This window comes from Castanea sativa, chromosome 6 (genome assembly GCF_040712315.1).
Source record: "Castanea sativa cultivar Marrone di Chiusa Pesio chromosome 6, ASM4071231v1".
Lineage (NCBI taxonomy): Eukaryota > Viridiplantae > Streptophyta > Magnoliopsida > Fagales > Fagaceae > Castanea > Castanea sativa.
In genome coordinates this window covers 39,244,020-39,262,897 of record NC_134018.1, presented here as the reverse complement: position 1 = coordinate 39,262,897, position 18,878 = coordinate 39,244,020, and the positions used below count along the sequence as shown (strand labels likewise).

General features: G+C 36.3%; 1 protein-coding gene across 1 annotated transcript; it reads right to left on the bottom strand.

The window, feature by feature from the left end:
• Positions 1-14,922: 14,922 nt before the first annotated feature.
• On the bottom strand, positions 14,923-16,993 carry LOC142638617 (PLASMODESMATA CALLOSE-BINDING PROTEIN 5-like). The gene is made up of 3 exons (XM_075812664.1): positions 16,344-16,993; positions 16,075-16,102; positions 14,923-15,528 (listed from the first exon to the last, which is right to left on the bottom strand). Exons 1-3 carry the CDS (start codon positions 16,690-16,692, stop codon positions 15,351-15,353), a joined length of 555 nt encoding a protein of 184 aa, XP_075668779.1. The 5' UTR covers positions 16,693-16,993; the 3' UTR covers positions 14,923-15,350.
• Between the last annotated feature and the right edge of the window lie 1,885 nt (positions 16,994-18,878).

Here is an 18,878-nt window from a genome sequence, read left to right as displayed (position 1 = left end):
CGTTAAAACTTAGGCACCGATCAAGTTGAAGAGGAATGACAACACGCGAAGTGAAGATGAGGAGAGGAATAATTGCATGATGTTAATTAGGGATGGTAAGGCTTGGCTCCAATGCACTAGAGCTGACACTATTCAGACACATAACAAAAATCGAACGCGTTTTTCACATTTTTAAATATTGAAATACTCTTTGAAACAATACCATAGATTAGAACTAGTTTGACACATCATATATCAGAGTTCACAATTTCAATTAAAATCATATCAAGATTTGATAGGATTTACCCAATGCATAACCCTAAACTGTATTTTTGACTCAAACATGGAAAGTTTTTATTGAACTTTGACAAAAGGAGCCTAACCTAATCCAGGCCCATTATTTTGACCATTTCATTTTACATTCACAAGGACGGCTCTACTTTCAACTTTGGAAGCGAACAAGGTTTCCGACTATACTCTTATGACCATCTCTCTCTCTCTCTTTGACAAATAAGCGAAAAGGTCAATTGTCAATCTGTTGTTCTTTTGTTTAGTCTTCAAATAATTTATTTATTTAATATTTGTTTCCCATCCTATTATGCAAATTTGATCCAAAAATAAGGTCAATGATACTTGCAAGTTGTTCAGATTTGTTGGAAATTAGAGCATAGCAGAAATTGACTTCCGTCTCATTGAATCATAATTAGGATTATGGAGAGAATTTATGAAAAAGTAAAATAATTGAAATGATATTCTTAAATAATATTCTTACTTGATGCTGTTATATATACATGCGTGAATTGTAGAGCCGGAGAGGTGGCCCCTCCTCCTAAAGGGCAATCCTCCCTAGTCCCTCCTCAAATATATATGAAGACCCTTTAAAAAAAAAATAAAAAAAATAAAAATTTTTTTTGGTTAAAAGTATATCAAGACTCAAAACTAACTTGTTTTAATTCTCCATATTTAATCAAGAAAAAAAAAATTCTTCTATATGTACTCTTAAAATTATAAAATGATATATTACCACAATACCCATAACTAACGAGTACCAAATTTATTTTGTTATTATTATTTTAATTCTTTTACAATACTATAACAATAATTCTTCTTCTTTCAATAAACTCATCTTTTTTCATCAATAAATAAATAAATAAATAAACCCATCTCTTGAATGGTTGGAAATTCAAGCTAAGGTAGAAAACTAAAATATTAAATATTGTACAACCTGTTTAAAAAAAAAACATAGGAATTGAATTTTTTTTTGGAACTATATTATAATATAAAAGTAGTTTTTTTTTTTTTACTTTACTCTTAAGTAATCAAATAACTTTAAGAGTAATCAAATAACTTGTTTGAATATCTTATATTTTGATTATTTTTTAACTTTGTGTCTTAGTGACATATAGTGATTATTTTTATTTATAACTTTTACTTGTTTGAAATATCTACTTATATAAGTTATAACTACTTTAGATTATGGAGGGCCTAAGAGCATTAGTATTGGCGGTGTTAAAAGGCTAAATTGTTATTTTTAGTGCCACAAACTATAAAACTGGGGCTGTATTAGTGGAGCTAAAGCAATAAAAAAATTATTGCTGGTTAGTTATGCACTGTAGCTCAAATGTTATAAAAAAAATTATTTTATTTTGTTTTCACACCGGTTAGATTATTTAAATAATTTTTCTTCCTTTCTCATTTCTTCCCATTGCTCCTCTATCCTCACACTTTTCACTTCTCCCACTCTTCCCTAAGATTTTTCTTTCTTCCTCCACCTTTCCAATCTCGTCTGCCCAACTGCCGACAGACCCATCTCGCCTGTCTAGCTCCGACCCACCCCTTCCACCAATCCATCTCACCAACCCAAGCCACCAGTACTCTTCTCCCTTTCATTTTTTTTTTCTTTCTTCCTCCACTCCTCACCAGCCCAACTCCCCAGCCCAAACACCGATCCATATTTCTTCCTCCACTCACCACTCACCCAAGCCCCAAGCCACAAGTCCCAAATTGATTTCCTAGTGAGGCAGTGTGGAAGCACCGTGGGTTTTGAGTTTGGTTGGGTTTCGGGTTTAAAGGTTTGCAGGTTTGATGGTGGTGGATTTTGACTGCGGTAGTGGGTTTGTGGCAGTGGATTTTGGTTGGGTTTGGTTGAGTTTTGTGGTGGCTGTGTTGGTGGTGATTTGTGTGGTGGTTTTTGGCTAATTTGAGTTTTTGGTAGTGGTTGTGGGTGGTTGTTCTTGGCTTGCTAGTTGGGTAGTTGTGGTGGTTGTTCCTAGTTGGCAGTGGTTGTGGTTTGTGTCATTGATCGGTTTGTGTGGTGTTTTTTGGCAGTGGGTTATACATGGTAGCAATCAATGGTTGTTGGGTTTTGGGTGCGATGGTTGTTGGTAGTTTTTGTCACCACTATAGTTCAAATTATTTATTGTAGTTGATATATTATTTTATTATAGTGGATATATTATTTTAATATGTTATTTATATTATTTTATTATAGTGGATATATTATTTTATTATGTTGTTTATATTATTTTATTGTGTTGATAGCTAAAATAAAACCACTAATATTGGGTGTTTTGTAATGTGAGGTAGTAAAATAGATAAAATAACTTTTTGTGGTACCGAATTATTAAATTTATGGGTTCACCAATGTGGATGCTCTGTATACTTGATTGTACTAACAAGTAACAATTCTAACTCTAAGCGTGGAAAAATGAAGCACGCTCTACATTTAGATTATATTTTATATGCCAATTGAATTTTTGACTATCTATTTACTGCTTATATTAATTAGTTTGAAATTAATGTTGTAATCAAAATTTTATTTTAATATATCTACCGAAACTAAAATCTTGGCTCTAGTTATCTATGCGATGCATAGCAAAACTTAGATATGAATTTATTCAAACAAATACACAGAATGATTGGTTGATTGATGAGATTTTCCTCCTCCATGAAGCAAAATTGATCAAACGAATACCATTGAGTGGGTCCAGAAGTGCATATAGGTTAGTTTGGCATGGAACCGGAGACGAAATCACATACAGGCTGAGAGGGGCTGTGGGCCCCCAAATTTTTAAAAAATATTAAATAGTAGGTATATATTAAGATTTTAGAAAATAAGCCCAAGAAAAATTATATTTTCCCCCTCAAGAAAATTATATTTGCCCCATTTGACTCTGAATCCTAGTTCCGTCCTTGAACCAAAACTGGAGATTACACGGTAGTGCTTACTATCTGTTAATGGAGAATATATAGATGGTGGTGTGGTGAGTGCTCGAGATCTATGGCAGGATTTGGGGAGCTGGGTCCCTCACAGAGCAAAGCTTTTCCTTTGGGGATCCGGCTAGTGTCCAGTGGCCAGTGGCCAGCTTCTTTTGGAGGACTTGCAATAGAATCTTACCAAAAAGGGTGACCCTGTTCAAGAGGAAGGTAGTTAATTTATTCATATATGTGCGATTTTCGAGGAGAGGGCATTGAATTTGAAGCTATATCCCATGCTTTTTATCATACCCAACATCAAAATACTGAATTTTTTGTGGGCATCTGTGGTTTCTATGGAAGAATCAAAATGAGGTGTGTTTAGGTGTAAAGGTTCAAAGGCCTCTGAAATTTTGATTTGAAGAGTAGAGGAGGTTGTGTTGTGAAGAATTTTGTGAGTTATGGAAAACCACGAAGAGATTTTCAAAGAGAATTCAATGAAGAAGAAGCACAGTAAAGAAATAGAAGAAAGAGACAAAGAGAGAGAATTGGATTGAGAAAATATCTTCTTGATTGAGAAAGTTACAGAATACAAAAGCTTAATTATCTTAGAGATACACCTCCTATATATATATAGTTACAATTACAGCTATAATAGAATAGATTAGATCTAAACTATGTGCCTAATTTCGTGGAGATCCTAGCTCAGCCATAACTGCTCTTCGCTCCACAACAATGAACATTTGAATAGCTCAAGACGACACCGTTTAACACATGAAGAAGAAACACTAGTTACATAATCAAAACTGTGCGCATCATCTATAGCTTTAATGAAACGGCGCACATCACAACAGTTATAACTTCAAACGGTGCATTTATTGTTGAACCTGAGTTGAACCTGAACCTCTACTTGGAGCAGCTTGAGCTTCATCTTCAACATCCCCCCTCAAATGACAAGGGGAAGAATCCACCAAGAGTTTGGAACGAAAGAAAAGAAAAGGAGGAGTAGGTAAAGGTTTTGTGAAGAAATCTGCCATATTATCTTTACCAGACACAAACCCAATTTTGAGATATCTGCAAAGAACCTTCTCTTTAACAAAATGATAATCAACTTCCAAATTCTTGGTCCTGGAATGAAATACTAGATTGGCAAAAAGAGCAATAGCTGATATATTATCACACCATATGACTAGAACATAAGGAAGAAAAATCTTAAGCTCCTTGATCAAAATCCGTAACCAAGAAAGCTCAGCACTAGAGGTAACTAAAGCTCTATACTTAGCTTCAGTGGAGGAGCGAGAGATAGTGGGTTGTTTCTTGGCAGACCAAGAAATGGGGTTAGGACCAAGAAAAACCAATAAACTTGTGGTAGAGCGCCTGTCTGTAGGGTCCCTTGCCCAATCTGCTCAGAAAAAGCAATGAGGGACAAGGGGATAGGAAAGAAGGAAATACCATGATGCAAAGTGCCCTTAAGATATCTAAGGACACGTTTAGCAGCTTCCAAGTGAACTAAGGTGGGCTTGCTCATGAATTGACAAAGTTGATGAACACTGAAGGCCAGATTAGGTCTAGTAAAGGTAAGGTATTGAAGAGCACCGACCATACTTCTATACACAGTGGGATTAGACAAGACAATACCAGAATGAGGCACTAAACGAGAAGAGGAACAACAAGGAGTCTTCACAGACTTGGAATTTTCCATATGGAACCTATGTAAGACATCAGAAACATACTTACTCTGAGTGAGAGTGATGCCATTCTTAGTGTGAGAAATTTGAATCCCTAGGAAATAGCTTAAGGGACCCAGGTCTTTGAGTTCAAACACCTGACTGAGAGTCAGAGTAGTGATGAGATGAGCAACCTGAGAAGCACTATTGCCTGTAACAATAATGTCATCAACATATAACAACAAGTAGATAATGGTGTCTGAGGTCTGGAAGATGAAGAGAGAACTGTCAGCCAGAGAAGCAGTGAAACCTAAATGAAGAAGGTGGAATGTGAACCTCTCAAACCAGGCTCTAGGGGTCTGTTTAAGACTATACAAGGATTTATGAAGCTTGCACACATATGAAGGATGTAGAGAGTCCACATAGCCTGGCGGTTGTTGCATATAAACATCCTCCTTAAGATACCCATGTAAAAATGCATTTGAGACATCAAGCTACCTCAAACTCCAATTGCAGCTATCAGTAATAGCCAAAACAAGCCTTATAGTAGCAGGCTTGGTGACAAGACTAAAAGTTTCATGAAAGTCAATGCCTACTTGTTGATGAAAGCCTTTGGCCACTAATCTGGCTTTGTACCTTGATATAGACCCATCACTATTCAACTTCAACTTATAAACCCATTTACACCTAACTAGATTAACATTGGGAGGTGCAGGAACTAAAGACCATGTCTGCTGCTTTTGCAATGCTTGGAACTCAGCATCCATAGCCTCACACCACTTAGGGTACTGAGAAGCAACCTTATAAGAAGGAGGTTTTGTAAAGGTACAGTCCAACACAACCTTGTAACATAATTTGAGATAAGGTTTTGAAATACCACTCTTGGACCTAGTCTACATAGGATGGTGATTTGTAGAGACTGTGGTGGGCAAAGGTTAAGCAGAAGACAAATCAGGTAAAGGGTGTGATGAAGGAATAGACAAGGATGAACTTGAGGGAGGTAACAAATCTGATGTAGAGACAGGCTGAGAAGGCAGTGAAGGTAAAGAGGCAGATGGAGAGGGAGTATCAAAATTGGATTGTGGAAGCAAAGTATGAAGATTAGACATAGTAGCAGTAGGTATAGTGGTGGAAGAAGAAGTAGTGATAGCAGATGGACCTAAAACTGAGGGTTGAGTAGTGACAACATATGGACCTAAAACTGAGGGTTGATTGGTAGAATGAAGATACAACAAATTTGAGAACCAAGAAGGATCAAAGGACAAAGAAGAGGAGGAGGCAAGAGAAGAGCGAGTGGTGAGAGAAGAAAAAGGAAATTTGGATTCATTAAAGATGACATGCCTGGAAGTATATAAGTGTTTTGTGACTAAGTCTAGACATAAGTAGCCTGTTGTGCCTATAGGATAACCAAGAAAGATGCATTCTGTGGTTCTTGGAGCAAGTTTATGAGGAGTGTAAGGTCTAAGATATGGATAACAAGCACAACCAAACACTTTGAGTTGGGAAAGGTCAGGATGTGAAGAATGTAGCTTAGACCAGGGAGAACTGAAGGCAAGAACAGATGTAGGGAGAAGATTGATTAAGTGCACAGCAGTGAGAACTGCGTAAGACCAATAGGAGGAAGGCATGGAAGCTTGGGATAAAAGAGTGATAGTGGTTTCAATAAGGTGTCTGTATTTCCTTTCAACCAAACCATTTTGTTGAGGAGTGTGTGGACAAGAAATTCAGTGAACAATGCCATGTTGTGAGAGGTAAGTTTTGAATAGAGTGGAAGTGTACTCACCACCACCATCAAATCTAAAGGTCTTAATTTTAGCAGAAAACTAAGTTTCAATCATGGCTTTAAAGTGAACAAACTTAGAAAATAAATCAGATTTAGATTTGAGCAAATAAATCCATGTAAATCTAGTAAAATGGTCAATAAACAAAACATAATATTTAAAGCCATTAATAGAGGGAATGGGAGCAAGACCCCACAAATCTGAGTGTATAAGCTAAAAAGGAGATGATGCAATAAAGAAAGACTTAGGAAAGGGTAAATTGTGCATTTTTCCATACAAACAGTGTGTACAATCATAATTTACAAAGGTGCACTTGTTCAAATCAAATTTGGCATTAGGAAACAAATGTTTGAGAACTTGGTCAGATGGATGGCCAAATCTCAAATGCCAAAGAGTCTTATTGAAAACAGAAACATGAAATGCACTATTACAATTGTTAGTAAACAAAGAGAGCTGAAAAGCCTTTTGAGGATAGATGGGGTAAACATCATCTTCACTCTTGCCTTGTTATAGAATTTTCCCCATGGCTAAGGCTTGAATGGAAACAATATTTTCATCAAAATAACACAAACATTGATTATCAGGATAGATTTTATGGACTGAGGCAAGGTTTGATGCAATAGAAGGCATAAGCACATTATTGAGATGAAGTGTAGAGTGAGGAAGGGGAATAGAAGCATTACCTAGGTGAGTGATATGAAGGTATTGACCATTGCCAACAGTGATCTGATCTTGACCTTGATAAGGCTTAGGGAAGCTGAGATGAATAAGACTGGATTTAACATGATTTGTTGCAGCACTATCAGCAAGCCAGGGCTAATCTTAAGTGAGATAAGCATTGGATGCAGTGACCATAGGTGCAAGCTTGGTAGGTGGATGCTTACCTTGATAAGCATAGTCCATCCTATGGTAACAATCAAGGGCCAAGTGACCAACCTTTCCACAAATCTGACAGATTGGCCTTTTTGACTTAATTCTATTAGAATTAGATGGTGCTTGCTGAAACTAATTGAAAGGAGAGAATTGAGATGGTCCATTAGAGCCTCTACCACCTTTGCCACCTCTGTTATTAAAGTGACATCTTCCTCTTCCTCTTCCTTTGTTAAAAGATCGATTAAAGCCATGATTATTAGGTTTTGGAGTGGCTGTTGCTGCCATAGCAAAATGGCATCTTTGATCTTAGATCCATCATTCAAAGATTCCTCTTCTGCATTGAGCACAGTAGAAAGATCATCAAAACTCTTATGAGTACTCCTGGTCCTTATAGCTGACCTAAAAGCATTGTACTCCTTGGGGAGTCCTTTGAGAGTGATGTGAAGCAATTCTTCATCATCCACAATTAATCCAACAACCAACAATTTATCTTTAACAACTTTTATCTACTGCAGATATAGATCTACAGAATCAGTTCCCTTCTTGATATTATGAAGCTCACCTTTAAGGTTCATAACATGTGACCTGGAAATGGAGAAGAACCTATTTTCCAGAACCTTCCAGACCTCTAATGCTGAAGAACACCCCACAATGAGTGCTAGAATTGAAGGAGGCAGGGTAAAGCTCAAGAAGGTAAGTAAAAGCTTCTCTTTTGACTTCCAAACCAAGAAATCAAGATTCACAACAGTAGTATATGAACTTGAGAGATATTTAAGATATTGATCAGGAATCAATTGAGGTTCTTCAATCAAATCAAACAGTGAATAAGTTTCTAGCACCATTGTTATTTAATGCCTCCAAACTATGTAGTTTGCATTATCCAGCTTGATGGTCATAATGTTGGCCATATTAGAGAGAAGAAGAAGTGGTTGATTGAGTACATTCACAGAAGAGCTTGAAGAAAACGAAGATGATGAAGATGTAGCCATTATTGAACTTGTAGCTGCCATTGTTGTTGAATTTGAAGCTGCCATTGTTTCAATAACAGATGGCTCTAATACCATTAAGAATTTTGTGAGTTATGGAAAACCACGAAGAGATTTACAGAAAGAATTCAATGAAGAAGAAGCACAGTAAAGAAATAGAAGAAAGAGAGAAAGAGAGAGAATTGGACTGAGAAAATATCTTCTTGATTGAGAAAGTTACAGAATACAAAAGCTTAATTATCTCAGAGATACACCTCCTATATATATAGTTACAATTACAGCTATAACAGAATAGATTAGATCCAAACTATGTGCCTAATTTCATGGAGATCCCAGCTCAGCCATAACTGCTCTTCGCGCCACAACAACGAACATTTGAATAGCTCAAGATGACACCATTTAACACATGAAGAAGAGACACCAATCACATAATCAAAATGGTGTGTATCACTGGTGCCTTTAATGAAATGGTGCGCATCACCTATAGCTTTAATGAAACGGGTGTGCATCACAACAATTATAACTTCAAACAGTGCGTCTATTGTTGAACCTGAGTTGAACCTGAACCTCTACCTGAAGCAGCTTGAGCTTCATCTTCAACAGTTGGAGTTCTTCGAAGCCTAGGGTAGGAATGGTAGCACCGGCCAGTTTACTACAAGAAATTTGGCGTTTTGCATCCAAATTATTTGTGACAACTAAAAAGTCTTCGTTATTAAGTTCTCATCAGCGACAGTAATTTATGGTTGTTGCTAATGAGTACATAAAAGTGACAAACATTAATGTTGTTGCTAATAAATTGTTGCTAATGCTATAGAGGGAATTTTTTTTTTTTGCACTTTTGGAAAATGGGGGAAACGTTTAGAATGACATTTGCGTTGCTAAAATAAAATTTATATTAGCGATGACAAATAGTGTCAAGTGTGCATGTTGTTGGTGCAGCAAAGACACCTAAGTTAGTGTTTGTTTGTTTGTTTTTTATTTAATTTTTTAATTTCACAATAAAATTAGAGTTCTACGAAGGATGACATTTGTGTCACTAAAGCAAGATTTATTTATTTACATTAGCGATGACAAATATCGTCGCTAAGTTGGTGGTGTCAAGTGTGCATGTTGTTGGTGTAGCAAAGACACTTGAGTTAGTATTTTTTTTTTTTCACAATAAAATTATGGTTTTTTGGACATAATAAAATTTTACAACATTTTCATAATCAATAAGGTGTCAACTTATCATATGTCAAAATAAAATGAAAAAAAAAAGATAAAAAAAGCCACACTTCAAAACAAGAATGTTGTGAAAATATTATGAGGTGGGGCAACATGTGTTATTTATTATGATCTAATTCTAATGCTGAACAAATCAATTTTTCTCATCAGATAATAGTAATAGTTCGACTCTCGCAAGTGAATGCATGATATAAAATCAAGGGAAAATTACAATTTACCCACCTGTGGGTTGGTCAAAATTTAAGTTGCTTATTTTTTGTTTGAAATTTGACACTTTACTCGCCTGAGGTTAGCTCAGTTAAAGTTTTGTAACCCATTGTAGACGCTCAATTTTGAGAGCCCAGCAGGAAGGAAGGCCCAAAGTCATGGGCAAAAGAAAGTATGGAAATGTCATTAAGCTAAGTGGCAGGAATGACAGACAGTGGGTCTATAAAACAAATAAAGGGACCCTGAGGAAGTAAGTGGGCCTAAAAAGGCCCGGAGGAAAGTAATAACAAACCCATGAGCTGTATAGATGTGAAAAAGTGAGAATGGGCCACGACTGTCACAGCAGGCCCAAGGTAATATAAGTAAAGAAAGTAATGGGCAATGAAGAACCCATGAGCCCCAAGGGAAAGGTGAGAAGTACTTGGGCCGAGGAAGCCGAAGAAATTAGTAAAAGTCCATGGGAAACATAGAATTGAAAAAGGGCCAAGGATGCCTCAAGAAAGTAAGTGGACCAAGGATGCCCAAATGAAAGTAGGTGGGACAAGGGAGCCCGCGAGTGGCAAGGGGCCCAATGAGATTATTGGGCCTTCGGAGAAAGAGTGAACAGAAAAGTCTAAAGAGGCCCAGCAGACTTGGGTCAAGCAAATCCCACGGCAGGCACAACAAAATGGTGTGGCAGGAAGTAAGTAACAGGGGCTGGGAATAAAGACATGGAACGGCCCACAATCGGGCTAGGCCCAACCCATAGAAGGTGCAAATCATAAATGAGGAGTCAGGTGAAACAACCCACGCCAAAAGAAGCAAAAAATGAGCAGCAGACTGGATAGTTTGACTTTCAGACCACGATAGACAGATAAGCAGCATACAGAATTTGAATAAGCATGGAGGCAAGGCACACGTAAGGCCCAGGCACCACCAGCCTGTACCCAGCCAATACAAGAAATGGTGAGGTCATGGGTCAGAGGTAAGGGGGTATGGTCTAGCGGTGGGGAGGGGGAAAAACCTATTTTCATGTTTCCTGCTTAAGCTCTTTTGGAGGCAATGTCCTGCTGGGATGACATACTATCCAAAAGAGGCAAAGCTGAGTTGGAACCACTAGGTGCATGCCTTGAGGGATAGAAGGAAGGAGAGTATTTTATACCGTGGCAGGTAAGAGTGCCACAGCTTGTAAGCAAAACGAAAAAGACTTCTCTGTCTGGTGAGGCGGAGTGGTGCTGGCTGGGTGATTGACCAATCAATGATGGTCGGCAAAGAAACTCACGCCAGACAAAAACGGTTAAGAGCTAAAATGGTAAAAGCCAAGTACGGCTGGTCCTATATAAGGAGTCCTACTGTGCATGACTAGGGGGACGGAAAAACCTCTGTGAAATAATCACTAGAATCGCAAAAACAGGGGACCTAGAAAAACAAGAAGAAAAAGAGAGAAAGAATAAAAAGACAGTAAAAAACAAAAACAAAGAAAGGAAAGGATTAAAGGAATAGCGAGAAGAAATAAGAGAGAGCGGAGAGGATAGAATGATTGGCGTGCACCAAATAGGTTAATCTCCCTCTCTCCCTCTCTCCCTCTAATCCATGCTCTCTGGTAACAAAAAAAAAAAAGGACTTCATTCAACCCAAGTCACTTAGGCCTGCTCCTTCAAAGCAGCTAATTTCCTTCTCAGAGAGATTAGTAGCATTGAAGAAGTGGTTCCCCTTCCTGACGCAGACTCTGCAGAATGGTTTAACGCGGCAGACTGACATTTATTTCTTCAATACGCTTGCTGTGCTCCATTCAATACTTATTCTTTTGTTACCATTGTGTAAAACGGGCACTCTTCATCAAGGCCCACTGACTATTTTGTCTAAATTCCCATTATTGTCTTTATCATAACTGCCTGCTGTAGTTAACATAACATTTAGCCTGCCGTAAGCGTATGATCAAGACCTGATTAATAAGGGCATTATTTGCGCACAAGCCGGACCAGGAAGGTTTGCCCTCGAACCGGTCCCAACTCCTCGATCCAAAAATCTTTGGGCTTAGTGTAGCAGCAGGCGGCCCAGCCCAACACTTGCAAAAAAGGCCCACACACCCATCTTTGTTAAAAACAGGGGTAAATGTGTATTTTTGCTATCTTTTTATGTCCCTCTCCTCCAAATAAAAAAATAAAAAACAAGAGAAAATAAGATCAAAAGATGTCATTTGTAAAAATTTAGATATTTGACTCAAGAACTTTAATAATCACAAAATGTTTTTGTAACACACTGAAAATAAAATAACACAAAAGGCAAAAAAATTAACTTACCCCCTTTTCTATACATTAATTTATTTCTCATGCTCTGTTAGCTTAAAAAATTGTTTTTCATGCTCTTTCTCTCTTCTCTCCTGCTCTTTGTTCAGTTCTTGTCTCTCTCAAATCTCATCTCTCTGTTCATATCTCTTTCCTCTTTATGAGTTTTCTCTTTCTTGTTTTCAGTTGCTGTGATGCCCATGTATATTGAGACATTCTAAAGTGAATTCTTCAATGTCATCTGTACCTGTTATTGAGGGGGTGTTTGGTACATGATTTCAAACAACAATTTTCAGTTTTTAAACAACATTACATGTATTTTCACACACTTTTTTACCCACACATGTTTCCAAAAAAAACGTTTTAAACTTGAAAACTGTTGTTTAAACACACGTACCAAAACTAATTTGAATAATTTTTTGGAGTATTTATTTCCCTGCCGTAGTGATAGCATGACACCTACATTTCTGTTGGCATTCATTCTTTTGTTTGGATGTTATATTAGCTTAAAGTTTGGGTTAGCATTATGGACTTGTTCACAAAATTGTCATTTGGGACCAGTGTGGGTGATATCGTACCGTACAAGCTGGTACGACCAGTATATACCCTACCAGCCAATGCACCGGTACAGGTACACCCCCTGTTTCGTACTGAAATAAATACCGGCTGTACCGGCCGCATACCAGTCGTACCTGCGAAATCTGGCTGTTTCGGCCGATAAATGGATACCGAGCCGAAGCACGAAATGCAAATTTGAGTAAGCCAAGAAAGCCCAGCAGAAAGAAAGAGAACAATGAAAGAAAAATGCAAAAGGTAACCGGTGAACACTCCAGTTTTTTAAACTTACAAAACTGGAAATTCTACTTTTGGGAGAGAGAAAGAGGTAGAGTGAATGAGGTAGAGTAAATGAAAGACCGAACCTGTAAAAGAGAGACTTTGTTGTTACAGATTTTGTGAGGAACTGCAGAAGACACAGAGACAGAGAAGTAGGGGGGGGGGGAGAGGAAGAGACGAAAATGGAGAAAGGGTTGGGAGGACAAGGTAAAGGGCTAAAAAGAAGTTTATCAAATTTATTGGAAAACTATATCAAATGCTTGGAAACTGTGATTTTAGTGGGAAATGAGTTGGTTCTTTTCATTATTTATTTAAATTTCCTTTACTTTAAACTTAAAAGGCCAATGCTGAGACTTGGCCTTGGGCCCTAGGTGACGTGACAGGGAATTGATTTTAAAGAGTTGACAATTTTGTATTTTTATTTTTGTTGATTTAGGTTTTAGAGTAAGTACTTTTCTATATAATTTTTTGAGGAGTAATCTTTATTTACTTTTTTTCTAAAAAAAAAACTCTCTTTATTTACTCTAAAGTATTATATAAAACATTAAAAATACCAATAAAATAATCATTATAACTAAATGTTTATAATAAAAAATCATTATAACTTTGTATATTGTATAAAATAGTAAAAAATAGTGGTAAACCCGAAACGGTACACCGGTATTGATCGGTATCCAAATTATATCGTACTGTTGGCCAAACCGGTACAGCCTTCGGTACGGTATTGACTTCTTTGTTTGGGACATTGTGTTGGTATGACTTGTTAATTCCCCTTCTGCCTGCTTTGATGTAGTGCCACTAATATATTGCCCTCTCACCAAGATTTTATGAATGACGTTATCCCTTCCCTTCCCCCACCCCCTTTCTAAATTCCTCATTACGTGAATATAGCGAAGAACTTTGTTGCTGTCATTTTGTTTTTGTGGATATTGATTTGGGTTTGATTTTTCTAGGTGTTTGTTCTTCATGTTTAAGATCTGTGTGAATGGAGAGAGACCAATACCAGTTTTTTATCTTATTTCTCTTGTATGTTTTGTATTTTAGTGTTTTTAGAGGAGAGAGACATAATAGTAGAGTAAAATTACATAGAGGTGAGTTATAAAACCCTAACTAAGCTAACCTCAAGTGGGTAAAATGTCAAATTTTAAACCACAAGTAGACAACTTGAATTTCGATCAAACCACTGGTGGGTAAGTTGTAATTTGCCCTAAAATCAAATTTGAATAATATTAATAATCCCCCTTGAATAACACCTTTTAGTAAACAGCCATTTTAGAGCCTTAAGAGGACAGCCTTGCACACAGCTGTGACCACAGGTGGGTGTGGGTCTCACACAAAGGAGCAGCAAGATCAATAGAAGATTGTTTGAGAAATTTGAGTTCACATTTTGTGCTGGGGGGGCCCAAGCACGATTATCTTAAGCATATTATCCCACTATCACAATATTTTTACGATAGTTGACTTTATTGGTCAAAATAAAATTAAATAAATATTTTCTCTGTTTCCTCTTGTGCTGATAAAGATCTTAAATTAATTATCACCAATTTTTTTTTGAAGCCAAATATCACCATTTTATTTAAATTAAAGAAATGCAAACAACTCCGGTAATCTCGCTTAATTAAAAGTGCCCATATTGTATTGTGGTGCTTCATCGCAAAGGAGAGGGCCCATATTGTTTGTTTCTTTTCCAAAGTGGCGTGGTATACCGTATACGCAGCACTTTTGCAGCTGGATTTGTTTGTTGCAAATGCAACCAAGTTTTCACTCAAAGATTCCTGGTGTGTATACACTACTGCCGAAAGTGGCGTGGTACACTACTGATATTCTGCAAAAGTCTCCACAAGAACTTGGAAATGTCCACAATAAAAATGCATATACCTGCTATTCTTTTGTGGTCACACAAACACAATCATGCTCTTTCCCAGACCAATTTACTCATTATGTTGTTGCTATACAACTTCAAAACATGATAGAATGAGATTTCGGTGTATAATTGGATGCCCTGTGTCTCAGACATCTCTCTAATTCTGAGTTTGCTAGAAAGACAAGAGCTAACAGTCTTAGAGAGCACACAAAGCAAGCCTTGAAAAATTACACTTGGATGAAGGCACAAGAATTTGAATCTGCTTGATTTAGTTAACAAATTACCAAATCTCAAACAGCTAAATATATAGATAAGAAAAGATAGTAATTCATTAAAGCTAACCTACTCTACTATATCCCGTGGATTGAAATTTGAATCCTACATTAAGCGTGTGTATCTCGCCACCCAAAAAAGCCTTTCCTTTTTGATTTCACGGACAGGTAAATCGAAAAGGAAAAGGAGACAACCAAGTTCTACCGTTCTAAAATAACCCGTGAAAGCACCACTAACATATGACCTGTAATTAGTGGCCAAAACCAATGCAGAGCAATCCGAGTGCTGCCGTTTATATCTTCACTTGGTCCCATTCCTACTGCTGTCGTTGAACCAGAAAAGCTTGAACCAGAAAAGCTTCCATTGCTCACTGACAAACTGCATCACAAAAATCCATATACAATCAAGGAAACCAGATCACTTTCCGCCTCAATATTCCAACGGAACTTGGAAAATATGGCTATTGTCTATCTAATGAACAAATGTGTTTAACGAGAATAAATTTACTCAAGCTGTTGTGATTCTGCAATTAATTTCATGGTATAACATTCACACATCAACCGGGATTCACATAATTAAATTTGTAAGAATAAATTGTGGCCACTTTGTGATATCTTTATTATCTTCTTGACAACTTATTCATCTAGATAGCTATTTGCTCATTAACTAGGAAACTACATCATGTTTCATCGAAGTGATCTCTTTTAGTCACTGAGGTTTTAACTTTAAAGTGATTTCTTGAAATCCTTCAAGTTTTAAGTGATTGCTACTGACACATCATCACTCTACAGGAACTAAAAGCAACCACTCTCAATTAAAAAAAGAAAAAGAAAAAATTGTATGACACATTCATAACATTACATTCCAAACATTAAAATTACACATTTAGAGCCAAATAAATGAAACTGAATTCTGAACAATTACCTGGATGGAAACTTGCATTTATCATGACCTGCAAAATAAAGAAAAATTGAAACTTTAGAAACAAAAAACCATACCCATCAAATCCTATGATCATATCTCAATAAGGGTTGGAGCCTTTTCAGATCCACAGAAAAAGTTAACAGGACAAAGAAAAAGAAAAAAAAAAAAAAAAAAGACAAAGGTTTTACAAAAATCAGATCTAATAACCTTCCAAACATTCAAATTCCCAATTAGGCAAAAAGAAAAGAAGGAGAGTTTTTGGGACTGACTGGGGTTCAAAGAAGTGAGGGCAGCAGTGTTATCGAAGGAGCAACTGTCGGTGCTCAAGCCGTGCTTCAAGTAATAGTCGTTGAACGCGTACGACGCCGTAACCACTATGTCGCTCGCGTCGTAGCAGGACCCACCTTGCTGTATTGGGCTGCAGTCGGCGGCGCCGGGCCCACAGGCCCAGTCCAGCGCCGTCTGCAACGTCGCGTCCTCCGCGTTGTTCTTCGCCACGCACCACAGCTCCGTGCCCACGACGCCGGCCTGGGCCCTGGAAACCGACGCGCCGGCGGCGAGGAGTGGGAGCGTGAGGACCAAGAAGAGAAACAAACCAAGAAGAAATCTTTTTTCCATTGTTGCTTTTTTTGGGTGATGAGAGAGAGAGAGAGAGAGAGAGAGAGAGAGAGAGAAGGGAAATGTGGGAGTTTGGAGTGTGAGGAAGTGTGGGGGTTTATGGAGGAAGATGGAATGAAAAGTAACCGTTACAGTGAGTTGGGGATGGGGAAAGTGGGGGAATTAAAGAAAAGGAAAAAAAAAATAATAATAATAAAGAAGAGTGTTTGAAGAGAAGACGAGTGGGGGAGTGTTGATTGTATCAAAAGACTTCAAAAGTGTGCAAGTAACGGGTACTGACCCAGACTGGCTTCTGGGATCTGTGTTTATGATTTGTCTTCTACCGGTTATTTCTCTCTTAATTAACCGACTTTACTTACTATGACTGTACGAGTTTCTTTGTTTGTTTGTTGTTTTAGTGGAAAAATTTATCAAATGCTAGGGTATTGGTTTTGTAATTATTTTTTTATTGAGAAATAAAAAAAGGAAACAAAATTTTTAATAATTTTTTATATTTCCGGGATATTAATACTTTTTAAAAATTATCTATTAACAAATTTCATAAAGATATCTATTAACTGGACATTTTAAAAAATAATTTCTAATAAAAATTTTTTTTTTTTATAATTCTATAATTACAATCATTGATAATAATTTATAATTTTATTTAAAAAAAAAGAGAAAATGAATTTGAAAAGTCTTACATGAAAAAAGATTAAAAAGTGGCAACTGTCAATTAAATTATGATACTTAATTCTTTTTCTCATAATTTTTTTTTAAAAAATATTTCATAAACTAATGACTTTAGAGTAGTCATTAACTTTTCTTATAATATTTGAGAATTGAGAAATGTCCCATACAAATTTGTTCGGCCATTATATTATTATTATTATTATTATACCCTTCTTTCCTTTATATATATATATATATATATATATATATATATATATATATTTTTTTTTTTAAATTTGCTTTTGTTGTTACTCTGGCTCTAATTCTACTCACATGTCACGTTTAATAGTTAAAAGCATCCCTTGAGAATAAGCAATGTCAAAAAGTAACACACTTTTTTGTAATCAATTAATCAAGCTGATGTAAACTTTGTCTCTTACTTACAAACATGTGGTTTTTGTAATCAATAAATCAAGCTGAGGTATTCAGCAAAAAAAAAAAAGAAAAAAAGAAAAAAGAAAATCAAGTTGAGGTAATATTTTTTACAAATCTCTTCCTCGTTTTTTAAAATGATATGTTGTGAAAAATGTATTATAAACAAATTTTTTATTTTTTATTTTGAAAGGATAGTAAACAAAATGTTAGTGGCGTAAGAAAGTGATGTTATACCAATCAATACTTAATATGTAAAATTTTGAGAAATTTATTATGATTGCGTCTTTGTCTGTAATATGCATTAAATAAAGGATCACATGATTTGTTTTTGTATTGATTTACTTTCTATGACACTTTCGTAGCAATTGCATCCAACATGCATTTTTTTTAAAATAAATGTTTTAACTCTGTCCTGTCTACTACCAAGCCAATGAAGGTCTTGCCTATTCTAAACTTATTAGTTTACTTGTACCAAAGGAAATCAACGGAAATAAGAATGTATGAAGTATGAACTGCAAACCTTTTTTTTTTTTTTTGTTCAAATGTTCACATAAATTAAATCTAATGGTGCTAGTTCATAAGATTTACATGAAGGATGAAAAGGAAAACAAGGTAAAGTCTTTGTTCCATCTTAGAGTGATGAGAGTATAATGCACAATTCTGAAATCCTCGCTCTGCTGCCATACAAGGAATCTTGGACTTCTTATTGATACGCACTATGCCATGCCAATAATTTTGTAGAGATAATTCCAATCCAAATTTCCTACGAAAATTGTTAGATGTTAGTTTGTATCACCACGCTGATAAGGATTTTCGTTATCAATATCTCCGTTCTGCCTGCTTAATCCTTTGTGGGATATATAATTCATGAAATTAAGCAAATCTTTCATATTTGATTGAGAAATGCAATAGATCCCTCATGTAAAAGTAGTTACTTGTGATTATAAGATATCATAAAGGCCTTTATTTCTTTTGTATCTTTGCTTTTGTTTTTCAAATTCATGTTATCACAAGTAGGTACAAGCTATCGAAGAAACTCAAGGCATCTAGCTCTTAAAGCCCGTTTGGTAATGTTGTTTTAGTAACGTTGTTAAAGTATT